At 38.5% G+C, this 21,418-nt stretch overlaps 1 protein-coding gene across 14 annotated transcripts in view; it reads left to right on the top strand.

The window, feature by feature from the left end:
* Nucleotides 1-21,418, top strand: part of TNS3 (tensin 3) — a 224,072-nt gene that overhangs the window by 98,745 nt on the left and 103,909 nt on the right. For all 14 annotated transcript variants that reach the window (XM_054193543.1, XM_054193529.1, XM_054193532.1 and 11 more), the window contains 5 exons: nucleotides 9,701-9,753; nucleotides 10,594-10,765; nucleotides 16,311-16,361; nucleotides 17,650-17,772; nucleotides 19,289-19,353. In XM_054193543.1, coding sequence (XP_054049518.1) covers nucleotides 9,701-9,753; nucleotides 10,594-10,765; nucleotides 16,311-16,361; nucleotides 17,650-17,772; nucleotides 19,289-19,353 — 464 coding nt within the window. The remainder of the gene's footprint in view (nucleotides 1-9,700; nucleotides 9,754-10,593; nucleotides 10,766-16,310; nucleotides 16,362-17,649; nucleotides 17,773-19,288; nucleotides 19,354-21,418) is intronic.

The following is a 21,418-nucleotide window of genomic DNA, read 5'->3' as shown; positions in this document are numbered from 1 at the left end:
TTTTATCAGAGATACCAAGTTTCTTTGATTTCTAAACAAATCTTGGGAGATGCCTATAGTTAACTATCTATTAGTAGGCAACTGTGATGCACATATTTGATTCGCCACCGTAAAGATGAAGTTAACTTTTAGAAACGGGCAGAAGGAAGGACTTGGAAGATGCATACGGTCTTCACCGATTCATTGTTCAACTCAAGAGAAGCTTTCTATTGCAATAAAGGAGCATCACAGCATTAGTCTTGTGTGTTTTGCGTTTGTTTTGTGATGTCTGTGGTTCAGTGCCGTGTGCTTCTGCTGGTGCCACTCTGTGCAGGGTGTGAACAGTTCTGACACTTGACTACATGTATAGGCAGGAGACCTTCACGGAGGTTGCATTTGCATTAGCAGTATAGTTTGTTTACTTGGGGTGGCAATAAATGTTTTTGCACAGCTGAGGTCAGCTCTGTGGTTGGACCCATGCTATTATCCACACCATTCCAGTAAAATTATAATTATTTCTGAATTGCTAGAATATATTTGATACTGAAACCAGCTAAAATGTCTGGTGAAAAGATTGTTTCTCCCTTCACTCTTCTCTTCCTTAACAAGACAAATTAACTAAAATTAAAAAATGAGAACAGAGGAGACTTCTTAGTTATCTGCATGTGAATAATTGGTTTTGACAGCTGCTTCTAGTGTAACAAATGTGAAGCAAAATAACAAGATACATTGTGAGGAAAATACTTGCAGATAATTTTCTATTGTCAGTTGGAAGTTTTTAGCTTCATTGTGTTACATCTGAATACTTCAGAGGGTTTTCTGTTTATACTGGTGGCTTATTACACCAGCTGAGGTCATATGTTTTGGGTTTTTTCCTGTACGTGTAATAATTCATGCACGGCCATTTTGAAGGCAGCTTTAATGGCAAGCGATGCTTTTTCAGCTGTTTCTTTTGTCCTATTATATTTTGCATTGGTTATTAATTCACCATTAGCAAGTTTCCTGAAATTTTTGCTAGTTACTTTCCACGGACCAGTATACCTGAGGAGCAAAGGGTGGCATGGATGAGGGGCAAGGGGCCATTGGGAAATAGAAGAAAGTTCCGAACTGAAACACAGTGGTTGGAATACCTGTTCCTATTTGAAAAAGAGAGGAGGTGTAAAGCTGCAAGGCTGGGAGAGTCATAAGAAAGCGTTGTCACCAGAGAGTGGGGCTAGATGCAGCCGTTGCCTGGATGAGGCTTTTGCAGCTCTGGTTCTGTGACCCAGAACCAGGTTGTGTTACGGTAGCGCACAACCCGTCTGTGTAGTGCTAATAGGAGATGCATTCCTTGTCTTCCTGCCTTCTTTCTTCTAGATTTGTGACACACTTGTTCTCCTTTTGGTTTATTAACTAAATTGGAAGAGACTGCTTTAACCTGCCTGACTCTCTTGGCTCTCCATTCCTCTCCCTCCTTTACATCTTGTTCCATGGCCACTGGCCCAGGAGAGAAAAGGTCTCTTGCTTTTTCTTAGCAATGTGACTGTTAATGGAGTATTTCTAGTGTCAGCCCTTACTGCTTTATAGGAAAGCTGTGTAAACATCAACAAAGAGAGTTTGGCTTGAATTCTAGGTAGTGTCAGAACCAAAATTTTGTTAGCTTAATTCTAATGTTTGGGATAGCTCTGAGGCGTGGATAACGCTTTCTTACTCAGGAAGTCAGAAATGCTTTTTCTTACATACCCCTGTGAACTGGAATCTTATTTTATTCTTAATATTAGCATATTAAAAACAAATGAATGAGGCTTCTTGTTTCAACTAAAAGCTGGCAGAAGTGATTGTCACTTTCTATCCAAAATTGCATGTACATAACTTTCTGTTAGTTAATAGGGTGCTAAATTCGCGATGAAAGTTTGCTTCAGTTTTGATGTCTTGCATCTTTAGGTCAGAGAGAAACTTGGGAGACCTACTTCTGAAGCCTTTCCTTCTGCCACCATGTTTTGGTTTTTTTTCCACTGTGGACATCACTGTATCTTTTTACGGAGTTAGGAGGTAGAGCACATACATACAGGAACTTTGCATTAGGTGCTACTGAGTCATGGTGTACAGGACTTCTACAGAGCCTCATAATGTGGTAGGTGTGAATTAATACAGAAACCTTTACACTCTGCTGGGTCTGTTGTGTTTAATTGTGTTGCTTGTGGGTAGTATTCATTCAGGAAGCAGTTTCAAAGCTGTGGAGCAATTACGAAACTATCCTACAACCAGAGCTGGAGCACATGTATTATTTTAGTACAGGAACTTTCAGGCTGTGAACAGGGCCACTTTTCTGAATCTAAGTGAATTGGAAGATGATCTTGGTAGTTTCTTGTTTCCCTGACAGATTGGTAGTTGGAACTCCGGATCCAAGTGCCCCACAAACTTGATAAAGATGAGCTGGATGAAAATCCCTACGGTTAACTTGTTGAGGGGAGGCTGACCTGTCTTGGCTGAAGTGTTATAGGGAAGAATCGTGGGAGCAGCTTTGCCAGCAGCTAAGAGTCGTTCTTGGCAGGGAGACAGCAAGCTGGGATTTATAACTTCTGCAGACATTGCTACTTGCAAGGGGCATGTCTGTCTGGACTCTTGCTGTTAACACCACACAGGGGAACAGATTTTTACGGAACACAGTATACAGGGTGTGGGGGGGAAACGTACATCCAAACAAATAGCTGTTTGCAGTAGAAATAATGATAAATCTCTTCTGCAGAGTCAACTCCAAAAAAGATTTTTTTTAATTAATTTTTTTAATACTTACTGGAATAGACACTAACATAGAGACATTTGTATTCACAAGGCATGAATATTTGTTTTCCACATTTGGCATCATTCTAAAGCCAGAGGCCAAAAATTATGCAAATTTTGGTTCTCATCCAAGACATCCAAACATGTGTTTCACTGTAGCTTCTAAAAGCAACTACTGAGTCAGTAGGAATTATCATGGTGGAGCAGTCCAACGATCAGTGTAGCTCATTGGTCCTGTCTTTTCTGCAGTACCCCAGAGTGTATAGAACTGTTATGCTGTGCTTTAGAATAGAATTTCTTCTGATTCCTATCCATGACTTGAGGAATGAAAATACCATCACAAATTTGGCTAAAATGCATTCAGGTCTCCCGCTGATCAGTCTCTCTGTTCATATTTTTATTTGTGGCTGTTTCAATGGAGAACAATTTTGTGAAAAAAAGTTTCATGAGCTAATTAAAAGCTGTGTAAAATACATGTAATTTTATGACAGGTTAACTAATCAAGTCTTCTGATGCTTGTAGCAACATTAAAAATAGGCACAAATAAAATATTTATATCCTATATAGATCCATGTCATTCTTTCAAAATATGTCCCAATACCTTTAAGTCACAGATTACTCATTGATTTACATTTCTGATAGTTGTAAATTCTACTCATTGATCCTTACTCTTCTTAATGCTCCCATTCAAAAAGCAGCCCCGGAAAGAAATAGATGAGCTGTGTGAATGCATTTCAGAGCCGGAGCTGCAAGTTTTCGGTAGTGCTGTTCCTCGGAGGAGCGTATAGTTGATGTACAGCTGTCTCAGCTGTTTAAAACAACCAGGTCCTTGAAATCAATAGTTCTTATATTCCGCTGAGATCGCTTTTAAGCAGGTATCGTATTATATAATTATAGTTCAGTGCCAAAAACAGGTACTTGGGAAAGGCTGCTGAATGATTTCTATGGGTTTTTTTATTTGGCTTCGTTAGCCTTCCTTTGATTCTAGTCTCAAAAGGGGTAAGTTGTTATCCCACTTGGTATTTCTAAGCCCACGTGTGGCCTGCATGACTAGTTTTACTTTGGTATTGGAAACTAGCAGTTTACATACTATGTTTTTGATTTTTTTTTTTCCAGAGGTGTCATATAAAACATAGTAAATCAGTGTACTGACAAAATGTAAATGAATTTATTTGGGGCAAAACTATTTCCCTTCACTCTGTCCATTCTGTGGTATTTCTGGTCTCTGAAGCTCTACTACAGAGGACGTCAGGCTACAAAGTGTGTAATCCTGCTAGCTGTAACCCCAGTTGCCTTTTTCAGTTCTTGGAAAGGTTGAGGATGATCATCTTCCCGAGACACATGTCATTTTTTTTTTTACAGATATGATTTATTTTTATTTTTTTTCACAGGCATTATTTTTTACTTCATCATCCCCATTTCTTTCTTTGAGAGTCAACCTTTTGTTAATAGGCGAGAGGATGCAGCCTTAGCAGAGAGGTTACTTCTTATTCCTTCTGTTTCTGGACTAGTGCAGAAGGTGTCATAATGCTACCGCAGTGTCACATTGTGCGAGATGGCCCGTACTATACTTATGTCATGTTTTTGCTCTGAAGTTGTGGAGAGACCAGAAAAGAGATTGTAAAGGTATGAGATGCGGCCTGCTGCCTGGGACAGCACAAGCTTGCTATCTGAGGCAGACCATAAGCAGGTTCATCTTCTTTGGTGTGAGAGGAAGATGAATAAACAGGACTGATCTCAAAAGCCTCTTTTGTCCAAGCTGTGCTGTAATTGCTGTCTTGACCACTTCCTATACTTCCACTGGCAGCAGGCTGTGCTGGGAAACTTACCTTCTTGTGATTGTTGCGACCTGGTGAAAATGATGTAAAATTAAATGTGGGCCTGTTTCTTAGCTTCTGTATCACACCTAGGCTGTACTGGAATCTGAGATGGTCTCCTCTTGAGGACTATATTTTTGAGAAAGTCGGGCTAGCAAGCTCTGCAATGTGCCCAGGATTAGATGCAGGAGCCAAAGATGGCAAAAAGAAGCAGTAAAGAGGAGGTCAAAGCAAAGAGTTGCATGGCTTGAGTTTTCACTGGAAAAGGGCAACGATGCAGTATCTTGGATACAATGAATTTGCTCATTAATATTATTCTGTGGCTGGAGAGAAGACTTTTTAGAAGCAATTGCTTCCCCCTGCTGGTTTTCCTACAACAACTGCAGCAAAGTTTGTCTGACCAAAAGGCTCTCTGCACTTGTTTACAGGGATAAGTTTTATGTGTTATTGTTTGGGATTGATCTGTTTGTTTGGGATATAAAAAGTCCTTAAAACTGAATGAATAGGTAAATGGGAGGTGTTTTCTTTCTTCAAAACTCTGCTTCTCAAATGACTGGTTATACTGTCTGCATTGCTAGGCAGTCCCAGGGAAGGAGGGGAACAAGAAATGTGGGGAGAAGCTCAAGGAAGAATAATCTCAGGGTGGTCTGTCCCACTGGCAACAAATCAAGTGCTAATTCCACTGGATCTCTCCTAATTACAATTCTAAATTTTTAGCCAGGTGTGGTTATATACCCCATTTCAAGCCATTATTTTTTGTTCCCCTTCATCTTCACTGCTGCAGTTGGTTGACAGGAAACAAAAATCATATCTTGTTTTGAAAGATTTTCTATGTAATTGTCCATCCTGGGAGATGACAAGATGGCATTTGCTGTCTTGGAAGATTACCCAAAAGTTTTGCCATTATCCTTCCAGTGTGCAACAAGGCAGAAAGTAGTGTTTTGGGTTTTTTTACTTGGATGGAGATGACTTACCTGTATGGATAGTCTGCCCTGTGCTGTTGAATCCTGTGCTTGGTGAAACTCGTATTCTGCTGGTATGTGTGTATGACTTGGTCTAGAAGAAGAATCCCTTTTTTTTTATCAGTGAAATGACCCTTTTAAACCACACAGAGATGTTAAAACAAAGAAAGGCAGTCACAGAAGTTCAAGATTGGTTTTAATTGGCTGTCAAATCTGAATTCAGTCAGAAGCGTGGCTCATGTTTACAGATTGCCTGTTGTGAGAAATGCTGTAACAGCTTCTTCTTGTGTGTGAAAACACATTGTAGGTGTGTGTGTGTGCATGGTATGTGTTTCATCAAACCTTTAAAAAGCTTTTTCAATAACCATTTTGCATCTGTAGTAAGTCATGTATTATATCTGTTGGATTTTGTTAAATATTTTAGCCGTGAGGGGAAAAGTTAGTGGTGTAGTCATTGATAATTAGTAGACAAAACAAATAATAAAAAGAAGAACTGAAGAAAAAAGAAAGCACTGCTAGCTACAAGATAATTAAGCCATGGAGGAGAGGAGGAAGTTACTCTAACCTTGTGTTAGATGTGCGGAGAAAAGGAGGTGGGTCATTGACTTTGTCCATTTGCCAACAAGTCATTGACTGTAGTCATAATATAATGTACAAGGTGATCTTGACGTTATGAAGGGTTAAGTAAAATTATAGTAGTTTGGTGCACTATAACTAAGCAGTGGGAAGTTGCATGGTCTGAATCAAAGAATTTTTTGAAGATGGCAGGATTCTGTTGATTTTGGGAGCTGGCCAGAATTTGTATAAAATCATGCCTGCAATGAGAGACTGAGGATTATTGCAGCTATACGAGACCATGCAATGCAACGTGATACCCAGATGAGATTTCAGAAGCGTCCTTTTAAACCGATATATTTATATTTTTATATGTGCAACCAATCAGCTAGAGTTTTTAACTGTGATATAGGTACTTGAAGGAAATCTCTTTCCAAACAGAACTGGTAATTTAAGTTGTACCAGCTGTTGAATTTTGGAAGTTGTCAGGATTATCTATTTTTATGCACAGAGCAGGAAAGCTTATATAGTACTGTGCATCTCAGTAGGTGGACTTGGCATGCATACAGTAAATACACATCTCGCTAACAGGGTTTTTTCTGCTAGTGGTCTGCATTATGTTGTTGCTCATATGCTTATACGCTGCATGCTACTAGATTATATGCTAGTTTATATGCTAAAACAGGGTGCAGTAGAGAATGATACCAGGAAAGATCATGGAGAGGATCATCTTGAGCGAGCTCTCACGGCAAGTGCAGGGCAGCCAAGGGATCAGGGCCAGCCAGCATGGGTTTAGGAAAGGGAGTCCTGCTTAACCAACCTGATCTCTTTCTGTGACCACGTGACCCGCCTTCTGGATGCGGGGAAGGCTGTGGACGTTGTCTATCTGGACTTTGGTAAGACCTCTGACACCGTCCCCCACAGCGTTCTCCTGGAGTAGCTGACGAATCATGGCATAGACAAGTGTACTCTTTGCTGGGTTAAAAACTGTCTGGATGGCCATGCCCAGAGAGTTGTGATTAATGGGGTGAGATCCTCTTGGCAGCCGGTCACCAGTGGTGTCCCTCAGGGCTCAGTTTTGGGGCGGTTTTGTTTAATATCTTAATCCCCTCATCCAGATCATTGATAGAGTGCACCCTCAGTAAGTTTGCAGATGACACCAAACTAGGTGGGAGTGCTGATCTGCTTGAGGGTAGGAAGGCGCTACAGAGGGACCTGGACAGGCTGGATTGATGGGCCAAGGCCAACTGTATGAGGTTTAATAAGGCCAAGTGCCGGGTCCTGCATTTTGGTCACGACAACCCCGAGCAGTGCTACAGGCTTGGGGCTGAGTGGCTGGAAAGCTGCCCGGCAGAAAAGGACCTGGGGGTGCTGGTGGACGGCCAGCTTAACATGAGCCAGCAGTGTGCCCAGGTGGCCAAGAAGGCCAATAGCATTCTGGCTTGTATCAGGAATAGCGTGGCCAGCAGGAGCAGGGAAGTGATTGTGCCTCTGTACTTGGCACTGGTGAGGCCTCACCTCGAGTACTGTGTTCAGTTCTGGGCCCCTCACTACAGGAAAGACATAGAAGTGCTGGAGCATGTCCAGAGGAGAGCTACCAGGCTGGTGAGGGGTCTGGAGACCAGGTCATATGAGGAGAGGCTGAGGGAGCTGGGCATGTTTAGCTTGGAGAAGAGGAGGCTGAGGGGAGACCTCATTGCCCTCTACAACTACCTGAAAGGAGGTTGTAGAGAGGTGGGTGTTGGCCTCTTCTCCCAGATGAATAATGACAGGACCAGAGGAAATGGTCTGAAGTTGCGGCAGGGGAGGTTTAGATTAGATATTAGGAAGAATTACTTTACTGAAAGAGTGGTCAGGCACTGGAACAGCCTGCCCAGGGAGGTGGTTGAGTCACCATCCCTAGAGGTGTTTAAGAAATGTCTAGATTTGGCACTTCAGGGCATGCTCTAGTGGCAGAGATTGTAGGTTGTTTGTTTGTGGGTTCTTGTGGGGTTTTTTTTGGTTTTGTTTTTTTTTGTTGTTGTTTTGGTTTGGTTTTTGGTGGGTTTTTTTTTTGGTGTGCGTATGGTTGGACTCGATGATCTCAAAGGTCCCTTCTAACCGTGAAGATTCTATGATTTTATCACTTATTTTCTTACCAGAGGAAGCCGCTAAATGACTGATTATTCAGGTTACATGGAGGTTTAGCCATAAAATTTATTTTTAAATGGCAGAAGTACTCCTTAAGCAATGGATACATCTGTGCAACTAACAGAGATCAAGGAAGTGGAGTGAAGGCATGTTTAGCTGGTTGCTTTCTAGTTATCAAAACAAAACATGCTAAAAGCTTTTTCTTGAATTTCAGTTTATTAGTTATTTACTTGTTTTGGCACCCATAGTGTATTGCCTACAGCCTTTAAAATCACAAGAAAGGATTGAGTAAAAAAGAAGCCGAAAATCCCATGGTTTCCTCACTTTCTATTGCCTAAGTAAAGATAGGAACCAGTGGAACTGAGACCAAGCACTTAGGTGAGGTGCACCTTATGCCATCGGGTGTGCTTTAAAATTTGCCAGAACAGCTCATTTCCAGAAATTTTGCAAGGAAAAAAGCCACTTGCATGCTTGTATGTGTCCTAGCTGTTCCCAGATTTTGATATACGGTGTCACTGTATGGAAAGTTCTAAGGCCTCTTCCATTTGAACACAGTTTATTTGGTTTGGGAATATTTGCCATGTGTGCACCTGAAATAGATAGGGTTTACCAGCTTTCCAGCTCTTACCCTTCATCTAAATAAGCTTTTCTGTGCATTTTTCTGTTTAGTAAGTATGAATTCAGGGCAGGAAGACGAGTGAATACTCTTATGGAGTTACTGATGCATGATATTAAATTGAACTTCTGATTTTCCGTATAAAAAGATATACCTAAATGTAAAGTAAATACTTTTTTTTTATTTAATATTAGTATAGCAATAACTGCCTTTTTTCTAAAAGACTATCCTGGAAAGAAAGGATACTGCCCCCTCTAGATGTCTCTGTTTCTCAAGTGATTATCACACTGGGGCTTAATTCTAAGACAGCTAAAATTAGGTGAGAAAAATACTATTACTAAGCTTTATGGGGGAGAAAATTTGCACAATTTTTAAGGCATACTTACTGAACAAATAGAACCACAAAAGACACACACTAAATTCTCATAAAGCAAAACCATTGAAGCTCAGGCTTCTCTTCAAACTCCCAGAAGTCTGATACTGGAATAAATTGAGTATATTTTTCAGTGCTGTCATGAGAGAATCACTTGAGAGGAAGTTACTTTTTCAGGTTTATACAGAGATTCAGGCTTCATCTTCTTAGAAGTCCATTGAATGTTTGTTAATGCGGTTACCAAGAAGAGCACAAAAGACAACTAGTCCTCTTCTGGTGATAGTGTGTTGGAAGAGGTAGTAGTGAGTCTGTATGAAGAGTTGGACATAACCTGGCGATAATCACAGTGTTTGCGGTCAAAACGTAAGGCAATGGTACTCTTATCCTATTGTTGCTGTAGTTTTCCACGATATGGACATAATAGATGAGGAAAAAGGGCAGGAACATTGACATCAGTGGCAGCAAGGAAGGTGCCAATTTGACTGTTCTGCTTTCTTTGTTCCAGAATTCCAGCAGTGCTTTGAAGAACTCCACTTTCAGTTGTGACAAAGGATCACGGCAAGTATTTATTTCATATTTTGTGTAGTAGTGTTACATAATGCTGTGGTGGTTTAGGTTTTGTTATTTGTGGTTGTAATTTCATGAGTTCAGTCTTCTGCAAAAGATGTCTTGCTACTCAAGTACCATTTTTGCAATCCCTGTCTTAAAAAACAACTGGGCCTATTTGCTGAGCTTACTTTTAACTTAAGAGCTTATTTTTAACTTAATGACTGTAATCTTCTGATTATTCTATTAAAAAGGACATGGTAAAGTGCCTGGTTGTGCCCTCAACCTGGAGACAAAGAAGAAGTTAGAGTATATGTCAGTATATGGAGACTAACCTGTGAGATTAATTGGTTTACATTGGTGTCTGTTGCAGTTTGGGGACTGGTTTTGGCTTCACTTCAGTGTTACTCAGAGTAGATTTCAAGATGGTATCTATCTGCAAGTGTTTTACAGCTCACTGGTGAATCTACCAATTTGTAGAATTCTACATAAAAAGTAATCTGCGAGGACATAAATACTATTAATAAATAAATTCTATTTATCACCCAATTTTTTTGCAGTGGTGTTTGTCGAAGTTGTTTCATTTTACTGCTTTTCTACATTATGAGTTGCAGAGATTTTTTCACTATAGTTTTGATGTGAAGAACTGTGATGTTTGGCTAACTCCATTTGCGTACTCAATTGAATAGTTTGAGCTCTATAGGCATTTAAGAAGTTGTAACTGTAATAACGATATTGGAAACATCAGATGCTTTGACTGTATGAGTCCCAAGTTGCAGTTTCTTCACAGTAATACATGATGTTTGTTCTTATCTGCTCTGCTCTGAACTGCCACATCTGATTTCTTCACAGAAGTGCAGACTTTGATCACATTATGGAGGAAGGCTATGAACTTGACCTCACTTACATCACAGAGCGGATCATCGCTGTATCCTTCCCTGCTAGCTGTTCTGAGGAAACTTACCTCCACAATCTACAAGATGTAACCCGAATGCTCAAATCCAAACATGGGGATAATTACTTGGTATGTGTAGGATCAGTCTTTTGTGATACCTCATCTTCTGTCCTGCAAGAAGATCACTTTTAGGTCCACATACACCATTCTAAACTAAAAGTCACTCATCTAAAGCCTCTTTGGTCTACCTTTACAGCTTTGCAAGCAGGAACAAGATTTTCAGTAGTGTTTTAAGCTGTTGTAAACAAATCTATAATGAGCTCTGTGTGCAGAATTTATATTTTTTTTCAAATGATGACCCAAGCTATTAATCTCCTGTGCTGTTTTCTGGCTAGTGCGTCTAAACCTTATGGTATGTATTGTCTCAGCTTGTTCTACAAAAGTGAATTTAAAACAGGGCCAATGTTTTGTTTGTTTTTTCTTCTACTGTCTTTTTAATTAGTGTGTGTAAACTATTAGAATCAAATCCACAGCTTCAGGAGCACGAACTTGACTCCTGATGGAAATCGGTTTCTGGAGAGATTCCACCTAATGATTTAAATACATTATTTTTCACTCACAAACCAAGGTGTCATAGATACATTATGAACCAGCTACTGTCCTCAAGATGCATTTATAATACTTCTGATGTGGTCTGATGTCCTCAGCATGCCGCCTTCTCTCCCTTGGCTTTCCCTTCCATCAGGAGCTGGTAGCTTGTAAGGCACAAGATAGTAATATTTTGAAGGTGACCTGTATGTAAGGCTTTACTGGTTCAAATTCACCTGTTCTTAGTGGCTTTTCCCATGCAACACCAGTGTGTTGGTATTTGTGAAATAAGCTTGTAATCTCAGTCCAGTTAAATCTCACTAAATACCTGTTTGTATTACAAAAAAATCTGATATGTGTGATATACCTGATATAAGTCTTGTTAGGGTGCCCTCTCTCTAAGTGCGATTGCAGTCAATTTCTCTTGCAAAATTTGGATCTACGGGTTTTTTTGGTTTTGTTTTAATTTTGTTCTATTTATTTATTTATATTCTAATGAGTCCTTTGGAAATCTGCTGACTTGGTCAAAAGAAAGTTTGATACGGTCTGTTCCAAGTATGTTTCTGCAAATTTGCAAGATAACCTGGCAAACCGCGGCCAGGTTGTAGATCCAGAGAGATCATTTTTAAACTATCTTTTGTTTCTCATGTTTCAAAGACTCCTTCAGTCTGCTAAAGAAGATCATGTATAGCAGCAACTCTCCCCCACCTCCCAGTGAGCAGTTCTGCTGAAGTTGATGAGAACAGTCTTACTCTTTCATTGGGTCAGGATCTCAGCTAGCGGAACATATACTACAAATCAGCATTTGTCACTTCTTATCTAGCTGTTCTCCCTCCATATGTTTATATATGTTAAACTGTTGCCACTACAGTTGTTGTGAGGACGGAGGAGGGGAATGATGCACCCAAAGAACTGGGCGAGTGCATTGTTTCCTGCTTGAGTAAGTCTGTTACGAAGAGTGTGACAAAAAATCATAGGTATCTCATTTGCTCTAATAGTAGAGGTTTATACTTTGGCAGTCTAAGACCCAGAGTCCTTTATGGAGAGATGGAAGCCTGTCCAGAGCTTACAGTAGACTTTTCGCTGCTTTTTGTCCTAAAAAAAAAAATAAAAAGCTTCCCAGAAGGCTTTGGTTCCTAGAAGAAATGTGACTTTTCTCTAACAGAGAAAAACTTCAAAACTGAATTTTTGTAGCATCTGTGTAGTACATCCATCAGTTTATTCTGATCGTATGCGTGTGGCCTTGGTCAGCAAGAGGGAAGTCATATTATGTTGAAAAGAATCCGGTGCTATGTCAAAATTCATGTAGAGTTGTAAAAGCCTGTTCTTTAAATGTTGGTAGCCTTTAGAAACTGGCTGTTATAACAAGCAAGCTTTTATGTCAAAAATAGCAAAAGACTTTTTCAGTCATTGAATCATAGAATCATTTAGGTTGGAAAAGACTGTTAAGATCATCGAGTCCAACTGTTAACCTAACACTACCAGCTCCACTACTAAACCATGTCCCTAAGCACCATGTCTATACATCTTTTAAATACCTCCAGGGATGGTAACTCAACAGCTTCCCTGGGCAGCCTGTTCGGCTTGACAACCCTTTCAGTGATGAAAATTTTCCTGATACCCAATCTAAACCTCCCCTGGTGCAACTTGAGGCCATTCCCTCTCATCCTTAAGTTGTTGTTATTTTATATTAATCATGAATTAGGAATCTCTGGATTAGACGGAAAAAGAAAGAGGAGAGAGTTAAAATATTCCATAGTGTGTTTGTTAAAAAATAGGTTTTTAAAGTCTCCAAGAAACAGTAGTGCATTGATATGTTTGCTTTCATGCAGTGTATTTTAATTGACAGATTCTTTCTGCAACAAATTTTTATTTAAAAACTTAAACCTTTCACATTAAGGAGGTTTTACAGGATAGAATGAAGCATCCTTTTATTCCCTAAGAAAAATTCTCTTGTGGTTACAAAGGAATGCATATGTTATTGCAAGATTCATCCAGGTGAATGCTACTTTACACCAGTACTTTCAAAATACACAGTGTAAACATCTGTCAGAAAGCTAAATACAGTTTAAATGACACAATTGCTGTGTCAACTGAAAAACTCAGTTTGCAAAAATAAATTCACTATTATGTTACCATTTTGATCAGCTTCATCAGTAATGTATTTGTCATGCTAATTAACTAGAAGTTTGCCATGCATTGCAGTTGTAGGAGAGGAGTAATGCTCAATTGTTCAGATATTTTGAGCTTTTAACAAAAAAAAAATCCATTGTAAGTTTGTCTGTATATTTTTCTGATTTTATGCTCATTTCCTAAACCTGAATGTTTCGGTGTTTAAAATGGATAAATATGTATTTTTTTTTTCAGTGTCTCTAACAGGTTTTATAGCAGTGTTTATTACTTACGGTTGTCAAAGCAGTTCTCTTGATGTTGATTTAAAGCAGTGATAAATGAACAAGTCACCTTATTCTTGTATGCTGCTGTGTTAGTGTGATCCGCTTACATATTTGTGTCCACAGTGACTGAATGGTAATCAAGTTTTTTTGAGTAAACTGTTCTAAATTAGCTCTCTAGTTAGTAGTGTGCTCCAGTTACAAATTTGTGTCCACAGTGACTGAATGGTAATCGAGGTTTTTTTGAGTAAGCTATTCTAAATTGTCTCACTAGTTAGAGCATACAGATCAGCTGATGAACAGTAACTCATTTATATCTAAGGCATTAGGAATCTGACAGTAAATCCTATTGCCTAAATTCATGGTCAGTTCTTTTTTAAAAGTGAAAGAAGCCCCAAACCCACTGCTAGAAATTTGTAAAAAAAATTTCAGTGGTTACAGTGCAGTCTTAGCATATACATATTTGTACTAGGTTAGACTAATATAACCGATGCACAATTTCTTAGTCATACATAGGTAAATTACATGGTAATGCTTGTGTGTTACTGTTGCTTTATTAGTTGGGACTGCTTGTTAATTTTAGCTTATGTCGTGTTTTGGCTACCTTCCTTCTTGCCCTGCTCTTTACTCAACACACTGTTTTCAGCAAGCAAGTCTGGTCCCACCTGGTAGAAGGGTTTTGCCTGCCTGCTCTCCCAGTGTCTTCTCCTTAATGGAATGGGCTGTAGGCTGGTGGATTGTTCCCCAGCCAGTACTTTGTGTCGTATGACCACAGTATATCTTTTGCTTTCCAAAATTGCCAGCTACATGATATTTGTTTCTGTTCTTTGGCATGAGATTTTGTTTTTCTGGTCATCTGATTAAGGAGTAGACCAAATTCAAGACCCTTTAGTACCTTCATAAAGGTCTCTTCTCTAGCTAAAAGATCTCCTTATTTTTGTTCTATGGTGTTCCTGAGCATTCAGCAGAGTGAGAGAATTAATATTATCTTAATAGTATAAGTTACTTACCAGTTCAGGATTAAGTCATATGGGAAGGGGGATGTTTCCTCTCAGCTGTGTGTAAGGAGGAAGGGCTTCGTTTTCCCCATTATCTTTCTTCATTTCTATTCTTTAGATGAGGTCCTAAATTTTAGGGCAAAGTCATTTAAGTTTCATAGAACGAAAGACTAACGTTCCTCTTTCTTGTACAAAAATACAAGTAAGTAGACGTAGGATATGCCAAAAAGGGCGCAATTAATCTTCCACTGACATCTGCTTACAACATATGCTTCTCTTCCAAGACTTCTGTGACATCTTGTTTTGTTGTTGTATGTGAAATGTTGGTTCCTGTACCTTATGGTCTCTATTCTGCGCTGACAGGACTCCTGGAGTATCTCAGTTTGATCTCTCTATATAGCTTGACAGGGACCTAGGGTACAACAGCATCTTTGAGTTTGGCATCTGATCCAGCCGTGACAAATAACCGTCATGAACAGGGCAGTATCCTGACATACAGGAATTTTAAACTGATCTCACATATAAATAAAACAAGAAAGATGAATAAAAAAAGTCCTCAGCAAACAGCACTGTTTTTTTCTGTGGAAAATTTTAGGTAACTGGTCTCTTAACATAGCTTTAACACTAGTTTTAAGAATTCTGTACTGAGAAATGCAACTCTCCGCTAAATTGTTTTGCAAATGTTAAGAATGATAGAGAATTACAGACTTTTTTGTGAGTCATTTGTATAAGACTCTTCTGACTTCAATCCTGTTGAATTACAGTTGGTATTTCTGGAAGGATAACTGTAGTCTTAATTGTAAATGTTGATACATCTTCCTGAGCCAAAATAATATGAACAGTGCACATACGAATTTTTGATTGCCATTTAGCTCTTCAGCAGTAATCTGTTTAAAATGCAAACAATATACTGGAATAAAGACCACGTTCCACATCATATAAAGATGCGTTATGCTTTCTTTTGGAGTTTGAGGTCAATGAAAGTGGTGTATACCCTTTATGGTCAATATCATGGGTGATTCCAGAACCTTATGCGGCTTGAAATAGAAGGTGTTTTCCTGGGTATTTTGTTAATTTGGGGGTTTCTTCTTTCTCTGGGTGAATTTCTTGTTCAAAAAGTGTACTTTTTCCTAAAGATGGTATAATATCTTCCTGCTTCCACTGTGTCCATGATGACTTTGCACATTTTAAGTACCGCATCAGCTTCTAGAAGCAAAATGATGTAGTTTCTTTAGCCTAGTTCTAAAGAAACTAGCCAAGTTCTTGGCTTCTTTACTGAGACTGCTGATGAGAGTGCTGGTTAATGCCAGATGGGATGATACAATTTAGAAAAGGGGTTCTTAAATTGTCCTTGTGCAGTAGTAAACTGTATAATGGACTTATTTCTCATATTTACTATTTCTCATCTCTCTCTATTCCATTCTGGTAGTGTAATGAGTCTTCTAAAATGATTATGAATGTCATTTATACTTGACTCATTGTAATGTGAAATAGCCACACCATGAAAGAGAATCTGCCTCAGTAGCATTGTTTCAATTGTTTTATTATTGATTGATACTGATTTAAAGTAATTCCTAATGAAAGTCATATATACTTGTCTACACTGCTTTGTTTTTATTTATGTTCATTTATTTTTATTTATGTTCATTTATGAAGTCTTGGTGGTTGATATTTTCTTCCTTTCTTTCTGAACAGGTGTTAAACCTCTCTGAAAAGAGATATGACCTTGCCAAGCTTAACCCAAAGGTATTGTCTTCCATAACATGCCTCTCTTTCTAGTGTTAAATACTACTTAAATGGCCTGGTAAACCCTGAAGCTATGCAAGTGTCATACACAGAGTAAGAGAACAACTTCTGGAAGATGATAAAAACACCTCCACACGCATCCCTTTAAAAAGGGATTTTTTTTTCCCAAACTTTTTTCCCCAAGTTTTCTGTCTGTTAGGTTTGTGCTTTACATAGCTGTTCCTGTTGTCTTCTTAGCCTTTGCACACAGGACCTGAAGTCTGTTGTGACTACTGAAAAATTTCTATTGAGTGATGCAATTCCTATTAAGAGATACAAATTTTCCTTGAAGTGTACTTTCTTTCTGCGGTCGTAGGTTAGTAGGGATTGTATACTGCAATGTACAGTCTGATAGCTGGAGCTAGTGAACTCACTTCAGATATAGACTTCCCTTTTGTGACTACCTTTTCACAGTTCCTTAAGTCTGTATTGTGCAGAGAAGCAGGGGAGCTGTTGATGTCTGTCTTCCGTTCCTCCTCACCAGTTGTTGTATTTGTTTGTTGTAAAAAATGATATATGCATGTTCTCTTCAGCAGGTGTTACACAGCCAGAGTAGCACAGATGTGTATTTACAGCAGCAGATTTGCAGGGATGTACGCTACCTGAGAAAAATATTAAAACAACTCTTAATTCTGACCTTTTGAATGCTTTATTGATCACAAAGGATTTAAGTTGTTCATGGTTACTGGTTTTGTTAGGGTTAAAAAATACGCATATAATAATAATAGGTTAGGTAAATAGTATTATATAATGACTAAAATTGAACAGAAACTATGAACAAAATTTTGAGATGTTAGATCTGTTGCACATGAAGGAAATAAATTGCAAATTAAATAAAAACAATCATAAAATACTGGACCAGGCCAGTAAACATCTTTGTTCTAATTTTGGCCTTCTAAATATTTTACAGTTATAAAAAGACCTGAATTTCTAGCTGAAAATTCTTTAAGAAATCAAGATCTTCAGAAGTGTTGTCACTTGTGAGTGGTTGGTAGGTTTTGGGGAGAGTTTTTTTGTTTGTTTGTTTGTTTTTATAAAAGTACTAGTATCTTTAAAAAGCCCTACAAAACCACAAACAAAACAAATCCCCTTCTTCCCCTTGAGAGATCTGCAAGCGTGTTTTAGTTACATCACGGCATTTGAATGACATGATTATCTGCACTTGGAAAAAATGTGGAGACTCTTCACGATCACAGTTATTCGAAGCCAAGGGTCGAGTGTCTTGTGAATGTTACTTTTTTAACTGCAGATTATGGATGTGGGGTGGCCTGATCTCCATGCTCCGCCTCTCGATAAGGTGTGCACCATCTGCAAGGCTATGGAGTCATGGCTGAACAATGATCCTCAACATGTGGTGGTGATCCATTGCAGAGTAAGTGAGCTTTGTGTCTACACATCACCTATCAGTTTGTATTAGTTTTCAAAAACCTTGTCCTTTCTGTTTTCGATGTTGGAAACAGTGTGCCAAATCTTCAGTTGATTTAAGGAAGCTTAAATCCACTGACCTTGAATGCTTGTTATATGTTGCTTTTTATGATAAATAAGGTTCTAGCCTCTGCTGTGGGTATTGCATACAGTGATGTTAGTTTGCTTCCTTCAGAGGTCAGTGCTACTTCCTTGAGTGTATTTAGAAGCTTAAGGTTTTTCCAGCTCAATAGCAAACTCTTTAGAAGCTCTTCACATTCGGTGACTTTCATGGATTTTGTTGCAGGATAAGGATAGGCAACGTATCATCTCTTTAGACTGTCATGTGATTGTAGGAAATGAGGGCGTTAAGTACCTCCTGGGTACTTCTGACAGGTTCCTACTGCCAGAATCATTGCAGTGCCTTATAGCAAAGCTACCATTGTGCAGTGTTACTTCTTCTCCTTGCTTGTTCACAATGAAGAGAAATAAAGAGAAGACTTAAATACAGATAAAATGAATTCAGAACTAAGCTGATAGCTGTGCTGGTGACACTCAAGGCAAATCTGTCTCTGTATCACTGGGATATGTTACTCGAAACAGAATGAGGGTGGTAACGGAACCAAAACTCTTCAAGTCAGGTTATATAGTCCCCAGTCCTGAATGGCTTGGAGGCGGAATGCTGTGATTGTATGGAACACTATTGAATTCCTACTAGTTGCAGGACTGCAGCCAGGGCAATGGCCCATACATGGGACAAAAGACAAGGGGGCAAAGTATTCCTAGTATTTTATATATAAATTAGTAATACGTGTTGTTGATTAATGCCTTTCAGTAATGACTTCAAAGTTACCAACCACAAAGACACATACAGCTACTTGTATCAGCTGAGAGACTGAAACTGTTTTGAAACCTGTGAGAATTACCGCTTGGTAAATGGTACTGAATTTATGTAATGTGAATTATTTAATAAGTTTTTGCAACATTTTTTAAATTATCCGTAGAAAAACAAGCAGTAGTTGTTATAAATCTCAGGTGCTGGGGAGGTAAAAATGCCTAAACCTGTCTGAAACTCATATGCTTTCCAAAATAGGTATGGTGTAGCATTTCATGCCAAAAATTGCAACTTTGTCTAGAGTTGTCTTGAATGATCTCTGAAAAAAGTAATATAAAATTAGAATAGTTGATACGCTGTTTCTACTACTGGTCAAGATATATATTTTTTTTAAAATCATTTCCTCTTAGTCAGTAAGACTTGACAGATGAACACGTAGAAATCCTACTTAGTTTTTTTGATTGTCACTTGTCAGACAGCTTGCATAGACAGACAAGCTTCTGCTTCGTTACCATCTTTCCAACAACACAGGAGATGCATGAGCAAAAGGATTTTCTGAATCTCCCGTGTTAGTTTTGTCTAGTATGGGTCTTAAATAAAATAATACCCAATAATGTAATAAATTATCATTCCCTTTTTCCTAATACAGGGAGGAAAAGGAAGGATAGGCGTAGTCATATCATCATATATGCACTTCACCAATGTTTCTGCAAGGTAAGCTGTGAATAATGCATGTTGTGTGGTTTTTACAATTAAGGAAACATCAGAAAAAAAAGAAGCCTTTTAATTGTAGTACTGTTTGTCAGCTTGCTGTTTGTCAGTTCAGGTTTGTCAGGTTTTCTTCTCAAAGGGTCTTGGAACATGTCTTAAAGCCTGCTTCCGTGAGAGAGTTTTCTTATGGTCCTTCTTTCAGCAGCAGGTTGGACTAGGTGATGCTCTAAGGTCCCTTCTAATCTGAGATAGTCAATGATTCTGTGGGAAAATTCTCTAAAGGGTCTTTTGAGATGAATGAAGAAATGTGCAAGAAACCATTTTAATATAATGGTACCATCTTCATTCTATTAAACCTATCTATTTGCTACATCCATCAAGTTGCCTCTTTTGAATCACTGAAACTATTCCTAAAGTAATTAAGGAAAACCATTATTAGAATCAGTATTTGAATACGGAATTCCTAGATGTTGATCAAAGTGCAGAATGAAGTTTAAGAAATAATCTAGACTTTATCTTGCAGTCAGTTCAAACGGCAGGTGTCTGATTACTTGGTTCTAATTGTTTCTTTTAGAGTGCTCAAATTCTGAAATGACAATTGACAATTTATGTCAACAATGATAAAATTTGATAAAAAGCATGGAACATGGGTTTTTTGGTTTGGTTTTTAATCAAATTGTTTTCCCTTGGTCTCTTTATTAAAATAAAAATGCACTCTAAAGTCCATAGTAAAATCAAATTTGGTTCTAAATTCACACCAGTCTGTCAGTAGTATATTTGTAGTGAATAAAGTCCTGAATCCCTATGGGCTGATGGCAAATTGCTCACGGATTTCACTAAAACCAGCATCTGTGTTCACTCTGGTAAGCCTGATTGATTGACAGGTAGACTAAGAAATTTAGTGTATTATACACACCAGTATGTGCTGAAAAAATAAATACAAATATCTTCAAGTAGTAATTGGGACAACGATCACCACAATTTTATAATATTTTGTTGAGAATTATCGTGAACGACAGAATCTGTCGAGTATAGTACAGTACTGTGTTGTGATTTCAGTGTTGCAATATTGTGTCATCCTGAAGGGTGGTACCTGACTATAAATACATTCTAGTAATGCTATAACAGAACAACACCTGCATGTGATTGTAAAGCCTAGCGATGAAAGGTGTCATCTTTTACTCCCAAACAAATTCAGGAGTTCTCCAGTGAGGTTGCAGGGGAGGAGTGAGTTTGGAAGCCCTCCGTTAAATTTCTGTTTGTCTGTCAGCTCCTATCCAAAACTTAACTTTTCTGTGTAAGAGTGAGGTTGGGGAAGTTTCCCGGCTAGGATTTTGTATGTCCCTAGCATTATCAAGACTCTTCAAATTGGTACACAGCAACCTCACAGAAGCAGACATTCCTCCTGGTGCTGTTGTTGAGGGTGCCAGCTGCTGTGTTAAAAACGACGCTCAGAAGACTTCGTGGCTGTTCACACTAAATGAAGGTCCGAATTGTCCTCATGCACCTGCCAAAAAATCCAAGCTTAGTAATGAGGCCTTATAATGCAAACCCATTTTGGTTATATGTTATAAATATCTGTTTTTCTAAACTTTCCTGGTTTTAGGAAGGAATACTGTGCCATCAAATATAACAAGACTAAACAGAATTCTTTGTAATAGTTGGTAAATTCTGTTTTAACAAGTACTAACAGTCTTTGGCCAGTTGCAAGTGAGTTGCCTAAAATTCTTGGGTGGTAGTATAGGTGAAGATGTATGATGGGTTGGATGAAGAGGAAAATTTTGGGGTCAAGGATATTGTAAGTACACACTATGCAATCTTTAACATCCATGAAGAAAAGGCATGACTTAACAGCCTGATCCAGCACCTTGTCAAGACAATTGGTAACTTCTGATTAATTTTTGGAAAAAGTATAAATTCCATTTTTAGCCTGATATGCATATGCATACTTTTGCACAGTTTTCTTCCTTGGAACTCATGTGCATTGAACAAGATGTGGAATTTAAAATTTGAGATTCCAGAGTCTAATTATTTTGAAACTTCTGCTTTTTTTTTTATGTCCTGACGT

This window comes from Rissa tridactyla, chromosome 2 (genome assembly GCF_028500815.1).
Source record: "Rissa tridactyla isolate bRisTri1 chromosome 2, bRisTri1.patW.cur.20221130, whole genome shotgun sequence".
NCBI lineage: Eukaryota > Metazoa > Chordata > Aves > Charadriiformes > Laridae > Rissa > Rissa tridactyla.
The sequence above is the reverse complement of the archived record's forward strand: the minus strand, read 5'-3'. Positions and strand labels throughout refer to the sequence as shown.